Consider the following 20,548-nt stretch of genomic DNA (forward strand, 5'->3'; position numbering starts at 1 on the left):
AGGCGACATCCTTTGACAACATCCTCCGCGTCGTGACTGCATTACCACCTCGGCTGGCATTATTTTTCTAATAATTCAACGGCCCGGAGTCAATTATTCCGCTTATTCTACAGTTACCACACCTCGAAGCATTGTTCAGATGATGTATTTCAAGACGTTTGTCAGGTTTTTGTCATTAAAACACTCTTTTATGTAGGACTAATTTCTTACGCATCTAATCACATGCCTCCGTTGCTAATTCCAAAACGCATCATTTTGGAGTAATTAACAGAGGTTTGAGCCCTATCAGTGGGGCGCACTTATAACGACTTGCTGAAACCTTCGAAGACTGACTGTTTCCATCGACAGTAGCAGATTTTAAACACGACTATGAACACAGACTGAACGCGCTATTATTAATGTAGTTATGAGAGAGAGAGAGAGAGAGAGAGAGAGAGAGAGAGAGAGAGAGAGAGATGTTAATGAGACAGAAAAGCATGTGCGTCAATATTATTATTAATTTATTTATTCAATTCGTTTCAATTCGTTCATTCTTTTTTTCTATTATTGACAGTAGACTAGTCTAATAAATGAAACACAAAGCCATTTTAATAGGTAGGCCTATAATAATTATTTATTTGTTATATTATCTGCAATAATTACGAAAACCCGTGCAGCAGGACTATCAATTTATTTATATATTCAGTTTAATTTTTTTATTGATTATAGAAAGGACTACATATTTTATTTATTGTGATAAATAACGCGAAGAGATATGGAACTGTAATGCGGTCAAGACCTGCCTGGAACTACTTTAGCCCTGCGTTTTCTTGAAAATAATTACACACCAGAACGTTCGTCAACCAATCAGATTCAAGCATTCAACGGCCCTGTAGTATATATATATATAGTATAGCCATACATGGTTCATTCATGCATATATTGCAGTATATTGTATATTGAAGTACAAGCAATAGGTGGTGTGAGGACCCTATTGGAATTGCTCCGTTTGTTATTATTTCCATATGGAAATGTGTTATTTAATGTATAGCATTTTATTTTCCAGTAGGCCTATATTCCCATAATTGTATGTTTTGACAGGGAAGCCATCTTTTAAAAAGTTCATAAACAGACATTTGCTTAGAATGACATTCGAAACCAAAAATCAAGAAAGACACATGAATCCCTTTTTTAATATAATATAAATAAGGTTCGATCCAGTCCAATTCGTGAACGAACCGATATTGTGAATCGGTTCAACTGAATCAATGAAAAGATCCAATTCAAAATGAACGGTTTGTTTAAATAATATGTCATTCATGTCACTAGCAAGAACGAGTTCAATAGTTATGTTTAGATAAATACTTATATTTTTCACTGTCTCATCTCACCTGTAAAACCCGTGACGTACACACAGGTGAGATCCTGCCTGACACACATTCCAGCTGTCACAATACATCAAGATTTGTTCCTCTGAACTTGTGGGAGGAGCATCTGGATCACTGCCACACTTCAGCAACCTAGTGTTGTTCACTTCCATGGAGAATCGGTCCATCTGGGCCTGCAAAACACAGCGGAAAACCGGCCCCCGCGGATTAGCTTAGCGCTTGTGCTGTTCGACCCTTGATTGTCAGTTAGAGGAACCGGAGCAGGAACCAAGGGAGATCCGAGAGGAAATCAGACCGCTGCTGCTGCGTTACAGGGGAGTGACCGACAGTGATGATGGCGTCGCTCGGTAACACCGGCAGCGCCTCCAGCCCGATGGTCATGCTCGCCCCCAAAACCAAGACCAAAAAGAAACATTTCGTGCAGCAGAAGGTGAAAGTGTTCCGGGCGAGCGACCCGATGCTCAGCGTGTTCATGTGGGGCGTTAATCATTCGGTAAGGTGGTTTTTGATTCACTTTACATCCTACATCACACAACTGCCATTTTATAAGCTAACAGTTAGCTGCGATCACGTATATTGGGGATATGAGATATTTAAAGCATTGTCTATAGTAATATTAATAAAATGCAAGATTAGTGTGCACTGTTATTGATATGGTATTGACATATGAGGTCACGCGCAAACCGGATATACATTGTTTCAATGCACGCGGCGGATTTGCAACTGTTGCTAGCGAGCGATGTCCGATTTGTAAAGGAATCGTTCTTTTGAGTCGAATCTTTGAAAGCATCAGCTAACAGTCTCGCCGTTTCCTGAACGAATCACAGACTGAATTGGTCCTAGTCCGACACGTTCAACCGATTGTAGTCGGCTGTTTATGACATGTCTGACTCGTATTGTTAATTTTAGTAAAGTTTAATTGAAATACAATTTACTGTTAGATTCTGAAACGGGTTTTTTTGTTATCTGAATCGCGGCTTCATTGAAATGGCACACGTATATCCTAATTACAAAAATCACCCATATTACTAAACGTATTAAACATATGTGCCCATATATGACTTTATTGTGACGTTTTAGAGGATGTAATATGCCACTCTGGAATGACAGGGACTACGTAATGTAATAATAATGTCACGAGGTAAACGAATCACTGAATCGTTGCTTTGAACGGTTCATTGTCACTGTTCGAAAGAACCGTTTGACTAGACTCCGAATTTTCATCACTAACTGTTTCAGAGAAAGTCAATATTGTAAAAATATACATTTATAATCTTAAATTTTCTTTTCCATATAATACTTTTCCCTATTTATATATGTATATATACATATGATCATATACATGTTTAGAAACAATTTAATCAAAATACACTAACCATGCAGTCAATCCAAATGATTTAAATGCAGTTCAAATTATGATTGAAATTCCAACAGGAATCCTGTACACATTCCTTTAAGACTTTCGAGGTATTGGGAAGTAATTGCCTTTAGTTGCAAGTTTGTGTTATGAAGCATTTGGATGTTACATAATTAGAAGCCTGGGAAATCTTCATGCAGTGACTTGTCAGAAGAGGGCATATACATACATTGAGCCATTCAGTGTTGGGTTATGGATCTCAAATCTGCCAGTGCAAAATTCATTTCAGATAATGTTTTTAAATTCATTTTCCAGATAAATGATTTAAATCAAGTTCCAGTGCCCGTCATGCTGCTCCCTGACGACTTCAAAGCCAACACCAAAATTAAAGTGAACAACCATCTCTTCAACAAGTATTTATCAAAAGCACATCATTATTTTATACACATTGTCATTGCACAGTGTGTGCTGTGCCTACACCTGCAGTAGGAACATGTTTACCCTTATTTTGATGTAATGACATTGAAAGGTTGTAATTGGCAGCTTTTCTGCAAAACAGCCACATTAATGCAGCATTTTACCTTCAGATGATGGGAAATGCAGAGTGTGAAATGCAGTATACTGAAAAGGCTTTCAATGCAAGTGTAAAATGACCATTCTGTGCCTTACAGGGAGAATCTTCCAGGCCATTTTAAATTTAAGGAGTACTGTCCACAAGTTTTCAGGAACCTCAGGGAGCGATTTGGAATTGAAGATCTTGATTACCAGGTGACCTTTTTTCCTTTATTTAAAGTGCCCAAGTATGTTATTTTCCTAGTTTTATTTTGGAGGTCTCCTACTATTCGTTTACATTACATGCATCCAAAAAACACTTTAATATTCTCGTAACTAGGGTGAAACTTTTTAAAAAATATGATGCAATGCAGCCATTAGGGGCTTTCGCACCAGAGGAACCTTTTGATAGTTCCTAGAACTATTGGCCGAAGTACACGTTTGTTGGCATGTTCACACCGCAGGAATTAGGAACGATTTTAGTTTTAGGAACTCCTTTTGGAGGAATTAATTTAGTTCCTATTTCAGATTAGGGTCTAAACCCGCACGATATGAACTACCAGTGACGTTAATGTACGCTGATTGGCCAAACGCCCGAGAAACACTTGCACCCGCCATTAAAAAAAAAAAAAAAACTGTGTAATCACAGATTATAGCCTATATATTTACTACAGAAACTAACTCTATGAACATGGAAAACAGTGATAGATGGGCCTCTTAACTTTTATACTGAGGAGAAAATCCAACACAACTTTGAGGGGACCCAGCGACACATGATTATGTATTTCTGTTCAGCTAGCAACACTGGACATGAACCACACAGCATACGCTAATACCTTTTTTCATATACTGTCTGTTTCCTACGTATAACAGATCTATCTAATAACGTATTAGACAGGACGGTCAGACAGATCGTAAACTAATGAACACGGAGATTGCGAGCATGTGTGTTCTCAGGCTGTGGCGTTCTCATCGCCGTCAAAATAAGTCACAACAACAAGCGTGGCTTGCGTCACTTCAGAGTTCCTACTGGCGGTGCGAATTCAACCAAGAAAATGTTCCTAGGGTGAACCATTCGTTCTCGGGGAAACACCCTGGTGGCTAGATCCTTGAACTAAGTTCCTAGAACTACCCGGTACAAAAGCCCCTATTGATAAATCAGCTTGTATTTGGACATTTTAAACTTCTCAAATATATACAAGCAGTTGTTGTCATTTCTCAAAAGTATTTTATTATTTATTTTCTTCTTAATACTACTGATAAATTTGGTCTGAAGTTTTCATGTGTGCATGGATGTTTTCCATCAGGTATCCCTGGCCCGCAGTGCGCCCATGAAAGGCGATGGACAGGGAGAAGGTCTTCTCTTCACGTCCTATGACCGTACGCTGATAGTGAAGCACATCTCCAGCGAAGAAGTAGCCGACATGCACAACATTCTGTCCGAGTATCACCAGGTATCTCACAATGTTCTGGTCAGGACAGGTCATGAATCATTATTCCAACATATGCAGATAATTAATATCTGCTCAATAGCTGTATCTTTCATGAAAATGTGATAGCTGAGTGTCTTAAAAACATTGGTATTTATGTAGGGAGTTATCAGATCAGGTCAGGTAAGACTGCTACAGTCCAATCATCTGTTTAAATGAAATTGATATCTTTTCCAACAAAAACAAGTATGCCAACAAAACTGTCAGGAGGCTTTGTCTTATTTATTAAGCTTTAGCTTCAAAAATTAAAAGCTGGTTGTAAAAAATACAGACACATTGTATTGCATTTGTATTATACTTTGAACTTTTTTTTGCTGTCCACTTTCTTATACTTATTTGTATGTCATTATACCCTGCCCGGCCAAAAAAAAAGGATTTAAATAGGCAAATGCTTAAGAGTCTATAGCTGGATCGTTATTGCAGTGATGATTATGTTTCTAGCATGTTATATGTTTGGCAACAGTTCTTCTTACCCTAATTGATGGAGTGTGAGGCAGCATGAAGAGTCATTTTCACAAATGAATTGTCACTTTTGAGTCCAGACCTTAAATTCATTGAAAGTCTTTGGGATGTGCTGGAGGAGACTCTACAGAGTGCTGGACTCTTGCATTGTCAATACAAGACCTTTACCAAAACCTGATGCATCTTTTGATGGAAATAAATGTTATGTTATTTCCATCAAGAGGTGATTTATTTGGTAAAGATCAACATCCCAAAGACTTTAAATAAATGTAAGGTCTGAACTCAGAGGTGGTAATTCATGTGTGAAAATGATTCTTCATGCTCCCTCCCAACCATTCTTTCACAGTTTGAGCCTGATGAATCTTGACATTGTCATCCTGGAATTTGGCCATGATGTGTCTTCCTAAATGGTTGTCTACGAAATGAAAAGCTACACACTTACTCAATTAGGGTTAGAAGAACTGTTGCCAAACATATACCATGCTAGAAACATAATTATCACTGAAATAATGATCCAATCAAAGACTCTTAAGTCCTATTTAAATCCAAACAGCGACTTTTCTGTTTTTGGCTGGGCAGTGTAGTTTACTTATTACACAATTGTGCTTGTGTTGGAGAAATAATCCATCAAAGAATTCAGACTCCAGCTATTTTTATGTTTTGTTTTTCCCAGTTGTGATCCACACGCCCTTTCGTTCATTTCCTCTTTACATTGTCATCCAAACTTGTTCAGTCACTGAAATCATTTTCATGTTCCATCGCACTTCCTTGATTTAGGTAAATTTCCTTTTTTATGATTGACAATGAGCTTTGTTGTTCTGGGTGCTTATTTAAAGGTGTAGTAGGTGCAGTATGTCATGTTTATAGTGGATACAGCGATGTGTATAATGACGCATATGGCATCATGATAAAGTTCTGGGTTACCATTGTATAATTAAATTCTTAGGTGTGTTTGTCATGAATTGTCTTAAAAATAAGGGGACTTATGTTTTTAATATATATATATATATATATATATATATATATATAAAACATTTTAAGAGTTCTTTAAGACGTTAACGCAGTGTGGCTGCGTTCATGTGAATTATAGGTTAGTTTAGCGTTTGTGTGCTTCTGGCTTGTTTACAGTGCCATGTCAGCCATGAGAAAAGTATGTGTGAATTTGTTTAACAGTTTCCATTGTAGCTGAATGAGTAGATTTTAATCTAGACTGTGCTTCCGCATTTGCACTGCCTTTATATACACGACATGTCCTGAGGGTGCACACGTTTCACGTCTCAACAAAATTGTTATTAAATTATAAGCTGATATTTGCTTTTAAGTGCTATTGACATGCTGCATGGAATATTTCCCTTCATATTCCATGCAGCTTTAGTGCAGCACTGCGCTGATATCAAGTTAGTTTAGTTGGTCAATGATGCAGACAGAGAAAAACATTAATTTATTTTGCCTGTGGGTATGTTTTAGTACTGGATACCATATGCTATCCAAAGTTCATTGTTTATGAACTATGTGCCATTGCATGAACATTTTAACCATAAACTCTATGGGTAAAGCTCACGAAATGTAATTCTTTGTGTTTTGTGTTGTGTCTCACAGCATATAGTGAAGTGTCATGGCAGTACACTTCTCCCTCAGTTTCTGGGCATGTACCGTGTTACGGTGGAGAGTGAGGACACGTACCTGATCGTCATGAGGAACATGTTCAGCCACAGACTCGTTGTCCACAGGAAATACGATCTGAAGGTAGGGGCAGTTCCTCGCAGCTGAGATGTTGCTGATTCATCAGGATGTTTATGACTGATGCTGTGGGACTTAACTTTTCATAGCATGATTGATATTTGTCGTTGCAAATCATTAACTTCTTGAGCAATAAGCAAACAGCACTTACATCATGCGTCACATCCCCTTAGACCTGGTTTAAGAGATTTAGGTGGACATGATTGATGAGTAGTTCATGAATAGTATCTCAGATGTACCTGTCATTGATGAACTGACTGCTGGGTTTCACTGTCAAAGCTGTAAATTGAAACAGTACATTCCTGTGGAGGAAATTCAACAAAAAAAAGGACAAAAAAAATGTGCATATATTGAACCCTTAAAGGGTAACTAAACCCCTGATCAGAGCCTGACTCCACCCACTGGCAATATTTGAAAAATGCTGGTAAAGTGGGCAGAGCCCAGCGGAGGGGGGCGTGCACCTCACCAACAACCCCTTACGTCACGAACCACCCCAAACATCCAATAGGAAAATTAAACTGCAGTAGCCACCGTTCAACCTGAAGAGGGCAGCACTCAGACGTTTTTACACCATATATTGTAGAATTAAAACACTTTATACACAAATGTCAAAAAAGTTACTCGAATCAATGAACAGTACTAATAAAGCCCCATTCTTACAGATCATTAACTAAAAAAAGTTTGTTTAGGGTTTAGTTACTCTTTAAAGGTATTGTAGGTAGACATCCACAAAAATACTTTTTGTCCAAATTTGTTTAAACTATCTTTATATATATCAATGCATAATTAAAATGTAAGTACTCTGGAAAAGAAATTATAAAAATTGAGTGTCTGTAGTCCTCTCAGGACTGCAATAAACACAGCTCATTATTCCATTAACTCCCACCCCCTCCCTTCTCGGCTCCTTCCAAAGCCACGCCCCCAAAACAAATGAACGCGCGATCCCGGCAGTTCGCTCAGCTGGAAGAGTCGGACGCGTTTACCAGCTTTACAAGATGTAGTGACATCATGTCAGAATCACAAGTAATAAAATAACTAACTGTATCAGTATGAATATAAACAATTAACATGGCTGTTAGTACTCACCATCAAGCTTGCATATCGATAGGCTACTGGTAAAGTTTAAAATATTGTACTAGCTTGTAACGGAATCAAACTCAATATAAGGCAAAGCTATAAATAGCTTCATTGATACACGTTTGCCGTTACTATAAGTTACACTGTGATGAAGGTGAATTTGTAAGATTCATAACATAAGATTGTTTACAGATAAACTGAGTAACATACACTCAAACACCTTCTCACAACTGCATTGCAGACCCAAGATAATATAACACACACACACAACATATATTGTATAGCACATACAGATACAACATAAAGACATAGGTAAACATATGTAGAGCATATAACAACAAACCAAACGTGAAAAAACGGAGCAGGTAGAGTTCACGGTGAAAATAGGAACAAAGTTTAGGCAGAGGGTAAAGCTAGGTATAAAAATAGATCCCCTAAACTTTGTAACCTAAAGTTAGATTTGGCGAAATTAAACAAAACAGCTTTCAACTGCAGATAGGCCTATTGCTTATTTATCGTCTCAACCCTGGCTCACTTACAGTAACGTTATACCAGTCGACACCAAAGTTACACTGTCATAGCTGAGCCAGTGTAATGTTAGTTATGCTACGTAACGTTAGGTAGCTATATTAGGTAGCTACGTGTGCTAGTGAGACATGCTTCATGAAAAAATAAATGCAATCAAAATGAAAACAGCAAGATTACCTGTCCAGCAGAAATAGAGCCATCATGGAGTCATTTTTCAGCCCCTTGAGAACCCTCAGTTGTCGCCACCGCTGGAAAAGCCCGCCGATATTGACTCTCGTATGATTTCTTTATTTATCCAAAGACTTTTTGTTCATAGCCTTTTCAAATACTGTCTTCCTTTTTTTAAGTTGTTTGACTTCGCTGCCTCTATATGCATTCATTGCAGGTACTGAGAATTTTGACTGTTCTTTCTCTGCCATAATTGTTATTATTAGCTTCCGTGCCTCTTCAAACGGGTGCGCGCATTTGGGCTGCTCCTGTATCAGCAGAGGTGGTATCCATGGTAGCGAGGGAGAGGGACAGTCGCCCCAGCCAATCATCGTCCCGAATGGAATAATGAGATGTGTTTATTACAGTCCTGAGAGGACTACAGACACTCGATTTTTATAATTTCTTTTCCAGAGTACTTACATTTTAATTATGCATTGATATATAAAGACAGTTTGAAATAATTTGGAAAAAAGTATTTTTGGGGATTTCTACCTACAATACCTTTAACATTTTACATAGATAAGATCTAAACCTAAAACATATTTTTTTTACAACTCTGACTTTATAGCTCGCAATGGTGAGTTTATATCACAATTCTGAGAGAAAAAAGAGTTCATATCTCGGGATGGGGGGGGCATCAGAATAAGATATAAACTCGAAAATTACTTCCTTTACTATTTCATAGTGGCTTCCATAAACTTTTACTGCAGAACTGTCACTTTCTACCACCAAATAGGCTTCTTCCACAAACGCCTAAATGGAATATATATATATATATATATATATATATGTATATATATATATTAGTAAATTATTATTATTATTATTTTATTTGATAAGTTCAATTAATTTCAATGGATATTTTTGTGGAAACCGTGATTTCAGGATTCTTTGATGAATATAAAAAAAAATAACAGCATCTATTTTAAATAGAAATCCTTAGTAACATTTTAAATATTACTGTCACTTTTTTAAATCAATATTACTAAATAAAAGTATTATTTTCATGAGTAAAATTTGACTGACCCCAAATAATAATAATAATAATGCTATAACTATTATCAAGTATGTGAATGGCAGGAGTATCTTTGTTTTTGCACCTTGTGTGAACAGACCTTAAAGGTAGGGTAGGCAATTCCAGAGAGGCTAACAAATATTAAGCTAGCTATGAATATGAACACAACTTTCATGAATTTTGAAGCCTAAATGCAGTCCCCAGAAGTAAAAAGCTAAATGTTAGGCTATAAACTAACTACACCACGATCCCACGACTTCAACCTCACTATCACAAAGCTTCTGACAACTCTTTCAGTTTCTATCTGAAAACATTTTAGCAGAAAGTTTGAGTTAGAATAGTTTATAAGAGCACAATTATAAGCATAACAAGGCTGTAAAAGCGGACTGAGTTTACATGTTCGCCGTGATGTTTTCTCTCCTCGCCTCTGTAGTCCCATTTAGCCACTTGTTAGCAACCACCTTTTTCATTACAATTATGTAACCGCTTAAAAAAGTCCAGAGTGGGGTAATACTGATGTATTTTATGTAGTAGAATAAAACATGAAAGTGTCTTGAGGTTGAGTTAACCACAGACCTTTTTTTGCCATTTACAAAAATCCCATTAAAAAAACCCATTGACTTCGGGACAATGGAACCGGAAGTGCTAAAATGCTAACTCGTTTCCATGTTTTGGCCTACAAAGTGATGTCATACCTGAATCAGCTAATTTAAAGGGGAACTTGGCAACTATTTCAACTTAATAAAACCGTTTAGAAATCATTTGGATGGTTAAATAACCTGTTCTGGTGAAAATGATGACTTTTCCCGCTCCCCCCAGCACTCCCAGGTGGAAAACCAACCTTACAACATGGGGACTAACGTCCCGGTAAGTTGGAAATAGGAAGTCTCGTGAGAAGCGAGAACGAGCGAGAAACACAAACTGCTTTACGGCAATTCGACAAACACACGCGGCCCCCTCAATGTGCATGATGTATTACCCACCTCGGTAGACACCGCTCCACACGATAAAGTTGGCCGGCTCCGATAATAACAAATGCACATGAGCAGCGGTAGAAAGCAGGAGGAGGGGCCGCAAGTGAGTTTTTTTTTACGACAGTTTTGTGAAATATACGCCCCACAGCTGTAGGGGGTGACAACATGCGACAACAAAAGTGAAAATCAGCGAAGAAATGGCTAGGGTTGCCAAGTTCCCATTTAATCTCCTGAATTAACAAAACATTTCAGGATTCACACTTGTAAGCAGTTGCTGCTGTAAATCCCAAAAAGTGACCGTGAACCAGCCATAGTAAACACCTTTCCTAATTAGGCCTACACTGCATAAACCTTATCTTTTGTGATAAATAATATCATTAGATAAAAGTTCTTAAAGAGATTGAATAGAAATTATTGGCTATTTTTTGGGTAAATTAACTAAAGGATTAATTGACCATTCAGGAAATAGATTAACCATAAAAAATAATCAACAGATTAATCCATTGAAAAAATAATCGCTAGTTTCGGCCCTACATAAATCCGAGTTCAAGGACGTAAACAGATCCGGGTAGAGTGTCAGGGGTTGCCATCTCGTACAATTACGGTTACAACATGGCGTGATTGCAACATAAGCTTGTTGTTTTTGGTTGAGGAGGAACTGTAAAAATATTTGATTCTGAGACTTCCAAAGAAGATAATATGTTTTAATATTTACCACTTCTATTATTGATTGCTATCATGTGAAGCAATGTGAAGAGAGTTTCATCCAGTATAACAAAAAGTGTATTATAACAAGTTGCCTACCCTACATTTAACACCCACTACCTTGTTTATTGCTATGTTGATCCTGATTGCACTTATGATGTACAACAGACTAAAACTCCACATCAACTGTCTGTTAGTTAGAGCATCTGATGCATTTAACGAAAGAGACACTCAAGACTGTCATGAAGTGTCTAACTTTGTGTGTTCTTCAGGGATCCCTGGTAGATCGTGAGGCCAGTGACAAAGAGAAGGTAGGACATCAGTCCAGGTAAAGTTACCTGATACAAAATCAGACACAAACTCTTCGGTCTTGACATTCTTGCTTCTTCTAATGCAGGTAAAAGAGCTGCCCACTTTTAAAGATGTGGATTTCAGAAATAACATGCAGAAGGTGTATGTGACAGAGGAACAGAAAGAGAAGATTATGGAGAAGCTAAACCGAGATGTAGAGGTAAACTTTTTAAAAATGTGTATTTTACTCTAGCCATGTTTACATGCACTCAGATAATCTGTTAGTAATTGGATTGATGGGACTGAACAGACTTCGTGTAAACACCTTGATCGATCCAACTGAAATTTTAATCAGATCGTAAGGGGTGGTGTGCACCTGAAATAATCCATTCAACAGGAAAAAATTAAGGATGCAAAAGCTTGAATCGGACTCTTGTCTCAATCGGACATGTGCAGTGCCATGATGCATTTGTTTACCTACATTCTACGTCATACAGAGCCATTGTTTTGTCTCAAGATGCACACCAGTAATGTTTTTTTTCTAAGGCACATTTATTAGAACTACTTAAATGTCCTAATTGAACTAAGGCCTAATCCTGGCATAATCTAAGGCCTGTTTGTGAAACCAGGCTTTGGGGTTCCTTACAAAGTCGCTTTAAGGCAAGTCGTTTCACTCGGAGGTCATCTTTGAAGCGCTTCTTGAGCAGCTTTTTCAGTCATGCAAGTGCAGCTTCTATCTCTTTGAATTGGGAAACATTAAATTCTCCAAAGCTGTTCACAAAGCTTCCAATTACATTTTTGTTACATTTTGTTTCTAAACGCTCAAATCGTGACAGAAATCTGCATTTTCATGATTGGTCCAGCCAATGTGCGTCACTGCAGTTTGCGTTTGACGATTGGTTCTCTTATTTAGAAGGCGGGGCTTATTTCACCATATTACACGTTGCACTTTCTCCCATTCATAGTAATATGAGTGCACCGTCTTTGCATACCTAAAGTCTTTGGTTTATAAAAATTGGATTCCTTCCAATTGATGAAAATTAGTGCATATAAACGCACTTTAAATTAGGGTCAAATTCTCACGATTAATTAACTGTTAACTATGACTACTGCCTTAATAAACTCCCCAATTACTGTTTATTAATAGTAAGTAAAGTTGTTGTTATATTTAGGTATTGGTAGAATTAAGGGATGTAGAATATGGTTAGCAGAATAAGGCATTAATATGTGCTTTATAAGTACTAATAAACAGCCAATACCCTAGTAATATGCATGCTAATAAGCAACTAGTTAATAGTGAGAATTGGACCCTAAACTACAGTAAAGTGTTACCAAACTAACTACTGGAGCATGAACCGCAAAGAGGTTATAAAATGGTGATGTTAATATTTCCATTTATCTTTCCATGATGATAGTTCCTGGTGAAGCTGAAGATAATGGACTACAGCCTGTTGCTGGGCATCCATGACGTTGTCCGTGGCGAGCGGGACGATGAAGATGCAGAGGAGCCCTGCTGTGAAGATGACACTGATCCCGAGAACGGCCTTGCTCCGGCTGCACAGGTCGGCTCTTACGGCACGTCGCCGGAGGGCATCGCTGGTTACATGAACTCCTTCAAACCCCTGGGCCCTGGAGAATTTGACCCTTACGTTGACGTATACGCTGTCAAAAGTGCAACAGGTAAGTTCTGGCCTGTAAAACGGAGGGTGGGGAGGGACCCATCGAAACCCACCCTGTGTTAAGCATGTATGAAAGAGGGAAATGGGAAAAGTATGTTACGTGTGTTTGTGTTGGATTCCAGGAGCGCCACGCAGGGAGGTGTATTTCATGGGCCTCATTGACGTGCTGACACAGTATGACACTAAGAAGAAAGCTGCCCACGCAGCAAAGACCGTTAAACATGGCGTAAGGGAAAAACACTTTTAATGCACACTTGTCCAATATAATTCAGATATATGGGAGGTTAAAGTATACATGACTCTTTCTTTTCCTTCCTTTCAGGCTGGTGCTGAAATATCTACGGTTCACCCAGAGCAGTATGCCAAACGATTCCGGGAATTCATCTCCAACATTTTTGCGTAACCAACTCTGGGTGTCCTTATCCACATTTATCACAAGGTCACATTTTACCCCAAAATCAAAATAAAAAAATGTAATTATATTTTGCATTGCAGAAATTAGGCCTATTTAGATCCATCAAGTTATATTTAATTGGAACATTATTTTTATGACAATAAAACACATTTTCCCCCTCCCCAAAATTGTCATTACTGTAATATGGCCAGATGTTTTTATTTTATTTTTTGAGAATCTCATTGCATGCATTCGTACACAGACACACAAGTACACATACTTTTTATAAAAAATACTGTTACTGCTATGAATATGCATATATATATATATATATATATATATATATATATATATATATATAATACAAACACACATACTAATTACAATAATACAGTGCATGTTCAATTATTTTTATTCAGATATACAATTTTTTTTTTTTTCATTATAATGAGAATTTGGAGGAGAAATGTGCTTAATTGTAATGAAAATAATTTGTGAATACAAAAAACTAATGGACTTAACAGGCTTAATTTTTAATCAAAATATAATATCTTATTTCTTTCTTTTGAATTTTAGGATGAAATATGCACCGGACACATGTACTTCACAGGCTTTGTCAGATTCACTCAACATTTTTCTGCAGTTTCTATCTACTGTCGTCATATTGATTAGTTGATATCTTTTAGCGCCTGTTGGCTGTGCTGTCATATTTTCATATAGTTTCATAGCACAATATTTAAGCATGATATGTTGATGGGAACTTCACATTCTCATCCACACTACATCTACATTCATTAAGTGCATCTTCACAAATTAATAGAACTAGATTCACACGAATCGTAACCCATGTGAGACAACCCACAAACATGGGAACATTGCCTAATCTTTTAAGGAGATATGACTCCAAAACCTGTAGCAGTGACATAACTTGTTCTTGGTGTGCTCTCTCCCTCTCTCTCTTTGGACTTTGGATTGGCAGAGAGAGAATCCACCGCCTTAACCATTTGCTGAACCGATTCTGGAGGAATAGCAGAAACTCATGTTGTCTGATGCTTTAAGTGCATGCTAGCTTCACTTGATATGCAGCACAAGAATGTTGTGAGGAGGGAAACAAGATACTTTGTAAAAAAATAACAAATAAAAATAAAAAAGACCAGCTGGGGACCCTAAGTGTACAGTAAGGGTCTAGATTAAAGTAATATTATGAATTGAATGCTGACTGTTTGTATGAACGGATGGAGCACACACTATTATTTTCTCTTATTTGAGCTATTTTACGCAGTTAGCCTTAATGTCGAAAAGAGGTATTTTGTAGTAGAAATACTTTAGCAACACAGAGCTGATTTAGTATAAAAAAATGCCTTATTGTTGCATTTTATTTATTTGCAAATCAGTGTTTGGACCAAATATATTTTTCAGAAATTTCCAAAAACATGGTTTCTGTTATTTATTCATTTTAGGTTTGTATGGCACAATTATATCCATAACAGTTGTAATTGTAAACTGTATTTTTAGAGCTGTTTTAACACCTTAAGATGATGTTACATTGTGCTCACATAATGCACATAACGACTGTAATTACAATAAAAATGTTTTTTTTTTTGCTATGTATTGGATGAAACAGAAATTGAGTCCACATTGACATATACTAGATTTGTATACAGTTTTAGTCAACCGTTTGGACTAACTATTCATTAATTATTTATATTTTCTACATTTTAAAATAATAGTATATATTTATAAAATAACAAATAGAAGTATTTGCTTTTTTATATTTATATATATATATATATATATATATATGTGTGTGTGTGTGCATGTATATACTGTATACAGTATGTTAAAATAACACATCATTTTAGAACTAAAATAAGGTCGTTGTAGTTTAACCGGGGCCTCCGTGATATCTGGACCCGCATATGAAGAGGGTCAAGGATAGGATCCACCTATAGGCCTTTCCAGGAGCTGTGATTTTGCTGACAAACTCTTTCCTGTCTCACTGACAAAAATATGTACTCTAAACAATGGGGAGCATGCAGGGGGGAAAGCTAATCGTCTAACAAACTGCTGACGGATTCTTGTGGTCGTAAGAGTAGCTGGGACACGGAGTTCAGAGCGTCACATTATTCTCCTAAAGGCTTTTCATACTGTGCTGGGTTAAGGCCAATTTTTAACCCTCGTTTAAAAGAATAGTTCACCCAAAAATGATTTGTCATTTACTCATCCTCATGTTGTTCCAAACCTTTCTGAATTTCTTTGTTGAACACAAAAGAAAATATTTTGAAGAATTTTTGACTTTCATAGTTTTTTTTTTTTTTTCATATGAAAGTCAATGGCTACCGTCAACTATTCTTCAAAATATCTTCTTTTGTGTTCAGCAGAAGAAAGAAGCTCATACAGATTTGGGTTAAAGCCCTGTAAAAGGCCATCATAAAGTAAATATACAAGTAAAATTGAGGGTTAATATTTAAGGGTTAAAAACAATAATGGATTTATTAAAACTGGCTTCCACTGACAATTAAATGCAACCTACAGTAGCAGTGTCACCTGTATGATGATATTGTAGCATACAACTGTTTCAAATGTTAATCTCTATGTGTTTTAGGAAAAAAAAAAACGTTTTAGTAGTAAGTAGTCTGCAGTGTATACTGCATAATATTCAGTAAGCAGTAATCCATTTTTTGCTGATGGACTTGTTATAAATTAACATTTTCAAAGTATTATTTAAACAGAAATGTCTAAACGCTAAAGTCAACCCAACCACAACATTTCAGACATTTGTTCTTTGAAGCCATAAACTGTTAGGCAGAAATGGGTGTCTTTAAAGGGATAGCTCACCCAAAAATTAAAATTCTGTCATCATTTACTCACCCTAATGTTGTTCCAAACCTGTATGAGTTTCTTTGTTCTGTTGAACACAAAAGAAGATTTTTTTAAGTCATGTTGGGAACCAATTAGTTGTCGATAGCCATTGGCTTCCATAGTAGGAAAAAAAAATACTATGGATGTCAATGTCTACCGTCAACTGTCTTGTTCCCAACATGACTTAAAAAAAAATCTTCTTTTGTGTTCAACAGAAGAAAGAAACATACATGTTTGGAACAACATTAGGTTGAGTAAATAACAAGATTTTCATTTTTGAGTGAGTTATCCCTTTAAGTCAGATTAGATAAGTGATCGTTCTGTAGTGTTCTCAACCTCAGTAGCAGTTGCTGAAATGGTCAGTGGGGTATGCCGGGGGTGTTGTGATGGGGTTTGATGTACGGCTGGCTTCCTACCTCTCTCTTGCTCTGCCTGCCACTCGAACACCAAAGCATTTCCTGGTATTGTCTTGCTGAGGGCTCTGTTTTTTCAGCATATCAGGCACAAACCAGCTAATATTTCTTTTTCCTTCTAGACTTTCAGAACTGTGAAAAGATCATCTGGAAAACTCCCAGAGGCCCCTACAGATTTAACTTGTGTTCAGATTAGAACAAAATAGTCAAGCATATCTAAATAATTCACAGTTGAACTGTGGTGTTTATTATGGTGTGCAGCAATTGGACACTGTAAATTTCTTTTTATTTAATTAATTTATTAATTTGTGTAGAGACACCCTGCAGCAAGCACCTAAATTCATAATCATAAAAAGCACTTTTTCGTTAATAAAATTGGACTGAGCTCATTTAGACACACGAACAACCGATTTCTGCTATAATAATCATGCAACATATAAAGTTTTAACGTTAATTATGTTTCAAAAATGTGTATTGTAGTATTGCGAATTTTGCATCTTAATTATAAATTGCTTGGTTTTGCCTAATTTGCATGTAGATCTCATTAATATGCTAATTAGCACATGTAAAAGCTTATTTTATACACATACAGTTTCCACTTTGTATAAAAAATACTAATTAATGATATGTGCAAAATTTTGGTTATTGAGAAGAAAATGCAAGAGATGTACTGCAATTGTTTAAAACAGTGAATCTCGCTTCAAACACATTAGCAGGCATAATTCATAATGTGTTTAGCGACCAATAAGAGTATCATGTGCCTGCTTATTAGTACAGATTTGCTGTGCTTAGGGTAACGTGTAACATATACACCCTGGGGCTTGTGCATAATCCTCATTTTGTTGTTGCGCCACACCCTCCTGCAACCACTTTAATTCCATCTGGGCTCCACACGTTGTTCAGACCAATACCTCACAGAAAAACAAATATTCTCTCCGGTTATATGGATGATACTATCTGCTATGAAGAGATTCTCGGAGTTCTTCCTGTCAGATTCAGCCCCCTCCTGTCCTGTGAGGATGTACTGTCAGTGTGACGGTGGAGCAACCAGGCACGTGAGAGGGAAGAGCTTATTTTGCCCCACAGGCCAATGTATGGCTAGATCCCACACAACATTCCAGTCAAGCAAAGCCTCCAGTGATATTTCTCCAGGACTGCTTCTACATAGGGGTCGAACCTGAGAGCATCAGCGGCAGCAACTACACAGCAAGGTAGGTCGCCTAGCCTTGTCATTTAAGAAACTATAATAATTTGATTAGCATTGATCCCCGATGTAGTTGCTCGGGATAGGTTGGCTTGAATGTTTTAATTGGGGAACAAAAACTTAGGTAATCTTTTATATTTTTGGTGCCAAAATACTTTTAGAGCAGGGGTGGGCAACTCTGGACCTTGCTTGTTAAAAACTGGCTGATCAGGGAAAGGGCAAAAGGGACAGATTTTAGGAAAAAATATCTGAGACACAATTCTCTAAAAGAAGGGACAGGCAACTCTGGCCCTCGAGGTCCAATTTAGGGTTTAGCTGCAACCCAAAAATCTAGGCAGAGTCTTCAGGATTGCTTGAAAATTACAGACATGTATGTTCAATAAAAGTTAGAGCTAAACTCTGCAGGACAGCATATATTGTGGGCCAAAGTTGTTTGGCCCTGCTTTAAGACGATTGTGTGACAAAATGTTTCCACTAAAATCTGTCCCTCTTGCCCTTTCCATGCGTAGCAATTTTTACCCGTACAGTAGGTCAAGTGAACAACTGTCTGTTTCTGTCTGCAGAACATGAGCTTCGATCCACACAACTCGTCGTACGACTTCTACAACGGCACGCTCTGGTTTGTCAACGAGTGCACCATCCACCTTGACGAGGATGGCCGACGGATTGCTCTTTTCCTCCTTTACCTGATGCTGTTCATGGTAGGGTTGGCCGAGAACACTGTGGTGGTGTGGGTGAATTGGCGTAGGCGGCATTCAGCGAATGGCGTGCTGTTCTGCGTCATCAATGTCAGCTTATCCGACTTAATGGTGATCTTCACCATGCCCTTCTTCATGCTGGAAGTGACCATGAACAAGGTTTGGCTGTGGGGCCGCTTCCTTTGCAAGGTCACGCACCTCGTGTACGTCATTAACTTCTACAGCAGCTCCCTTTTCCTGGCCTTCATGACCCTTGAGAGATACTTGTCCTTGGCACGTCCTAACTCACCCGCCTGCTTTCCCCCAAACCAAAAACGCCGCTGGTTGCTCTGCGCCGGGATCTGGCTCGTGTCGCTTGTGCTGGCCTTGCTGGAGAACGTCCACGTTGACCTTTTGGAGTGGGATGAACCGGGCTGCTATATGGTTCCCGAGCAGTACTACACAGAGTGGTTCGTCTCAGTTTCCTTCCTTTGCCTGATATTCCAGTTCCTGGGCCCGGCATCAGTCATCGTCACCTGCAACGTCTTGATCGCCCGAGCCGTCCACTCATCCCCGGACATCCAGAATCGCCGGGACGTGTGGTTGGTGCACGTGTACTCCCTGGTCTTTGTGGCCTGCTGGCTACCGTACCATTTGGTGTTGTTCTTGTTGACAATCGACGACCTGGATCCGCACCTGTTCTCCTGCAACACAGTCGGGGTGCTGTACTTCTCGTTTAGCCTCGTGCAATGCTTGTCGCTCTTTCACTGCATCGCCAACCCAATCCTCTACAACTTTCTCAGCAAGAGCTTCCGCAACAATCTAATAAATACAGTGATCAGCCGCCTCTCTTCACCGCCAGCCAGCACGCCAGCTAATGCCGTAGCCGACAACACAGAGACGGCTGCGGTGAAAGAGCGGAAGCTCAGCAACACCAGCACGAGCCACTCCAACATTGGCGCGTGAAGAGGGAAACTCCTAAATGACGATTTTGTGAATTAAAGCACATGAAATGGCCTTGTTGAGGCAAATGTTTTTGGTCATTTGCTTTGTAACTAGCCATATTGTCTCCTGTTTTTCTCACGCCAGTATTGTTAACAGTGCAAGGAAGGAAATATTGTCAACCTTTCGTAACCTTTATTTCCACCGGTTCCTTTTGTCACATCTGGGAACTTAGTAATAAAAACCCTAACAACATGCCAGTGTTTGTTCAAAGACTGTTTTGATTGTTCTACTCGACAGAAACTTTCACTTAGCTGTCCATACGCTCAATCACAACACCTATAGTGATGATTAAATTACTTTTTTTGAGCTCAGCAACTTGTTTGTACATATTGTAATGGATGTGATGTCACAAAAATTTTATAAAATTTATTTTAAAACTCATGTTTGAGTTAAAGGAGGAGCAAATCGTGGAGGTTAATGTCATTTTGTTTTTGAGCATGTCCTGCACCGATGTCTGGAAAATCATTATCCATCATAGTAATGTTTGAGTATAAATACCCTATAAATGCTTTTACCATTGATAATCTGTGGTCTTGTGTTTAAATT

The 20,548-nt window shown here is 38.0% G+C and overlaps 2 protein-coding genes across 3 annotated transcripts; both read left to right on the top strand.

Annotated features, from left to right (window-relative positions):
* The first annotated feature begins 1,454 nt into the window (after nucleotides 1-1,454).
* On the top strand, nucleotides 1,455-15,448 carry pip4k2ca (phosphatidylinositol-5-phosphate 4-kinase, type II, gamma a). 2 transcript variants are annotated; one of them, XR_013198357.1, is made up of 11 exons: nucleotides 1,455-1,860; nucleotides 3,040-3,137; nucleotides 3,396-3,492; nucleotides 4,584-4,730; nucleotides 6,828-6,974; nucleotides 11,750-11,788; nucleotides 11,875-11,988; nucleotides 13,184-13,448; nucleotides 13,570-13,673; nucleotides 13,770-13,920; nucleotides 14,418-15,448. XR_013198357.1 is itself a non-coding variant. In XM_077218725.1 (11 exons), the coding sequence occupies exons 1-10, from the start codon at nucleotides 1,699-1,701 to the stop codon at nucleotides 13,848-13,850; spliced, it is 1,254 nt and encodes a 417-aa protein (XP_077074840.1). In that variant the 5' UTR covers nucleotides 1,457-1,698; the 3' UTR covers nucleotides 13,851-13,886; nucleotides 14,418-15,448. The 2 variants fall into 2 exon arrangements, 1 of the variants encoding a protein (XP_077074840.1); XM_077218725.1 differs by having other exon boundaries at nucleotides 1,457-1,860; nucleotides 13,770-13,886.
* Nucleotides 15,449-17,238: 1,790 nt separating this feature from the next.
* Nucleotides 17,239-20,526, top strand: ackr5 (atypical chemokine receptor 5). The gene is made up of 2 exons (XM_077218726.1): nucleotides 17,239-18,327; nucleotides 18,884-20,526. The coding sequence occupies exon 2, from the start codon at nucleotides 18,887-18,889 to the stop codon at nucleotides 19,961-19,963; it is 1,077 nt and encodes a 358-aa protein (XP_077074841.1). The 5' UTR covers nucleotides 17,239-18,327; nucleotides 18,884-18,886; the 3' UTR covers nucleotides 19,964-20,526.
* Nucleotides 20,527-20,548: the final 22 nt, after the last annotated feature.

This window comes from Siphateles boraxobius, unplaced genomic scaffold, assembly GCF_051911475.1.
Source record: "Siphateles boraxobius isolate OS27281-9 unplaced genomic scaffold, OSU_SipBor_1 77, whole genome shotgun sequence".
In the NCBI taxonomy this organism is placed as follows: Eukaryota; Metazoa; Chordata; class Actinopteri; order Cypriniformes; family Leuciscidae; genus Siphateles; species Siphateles boraxobius.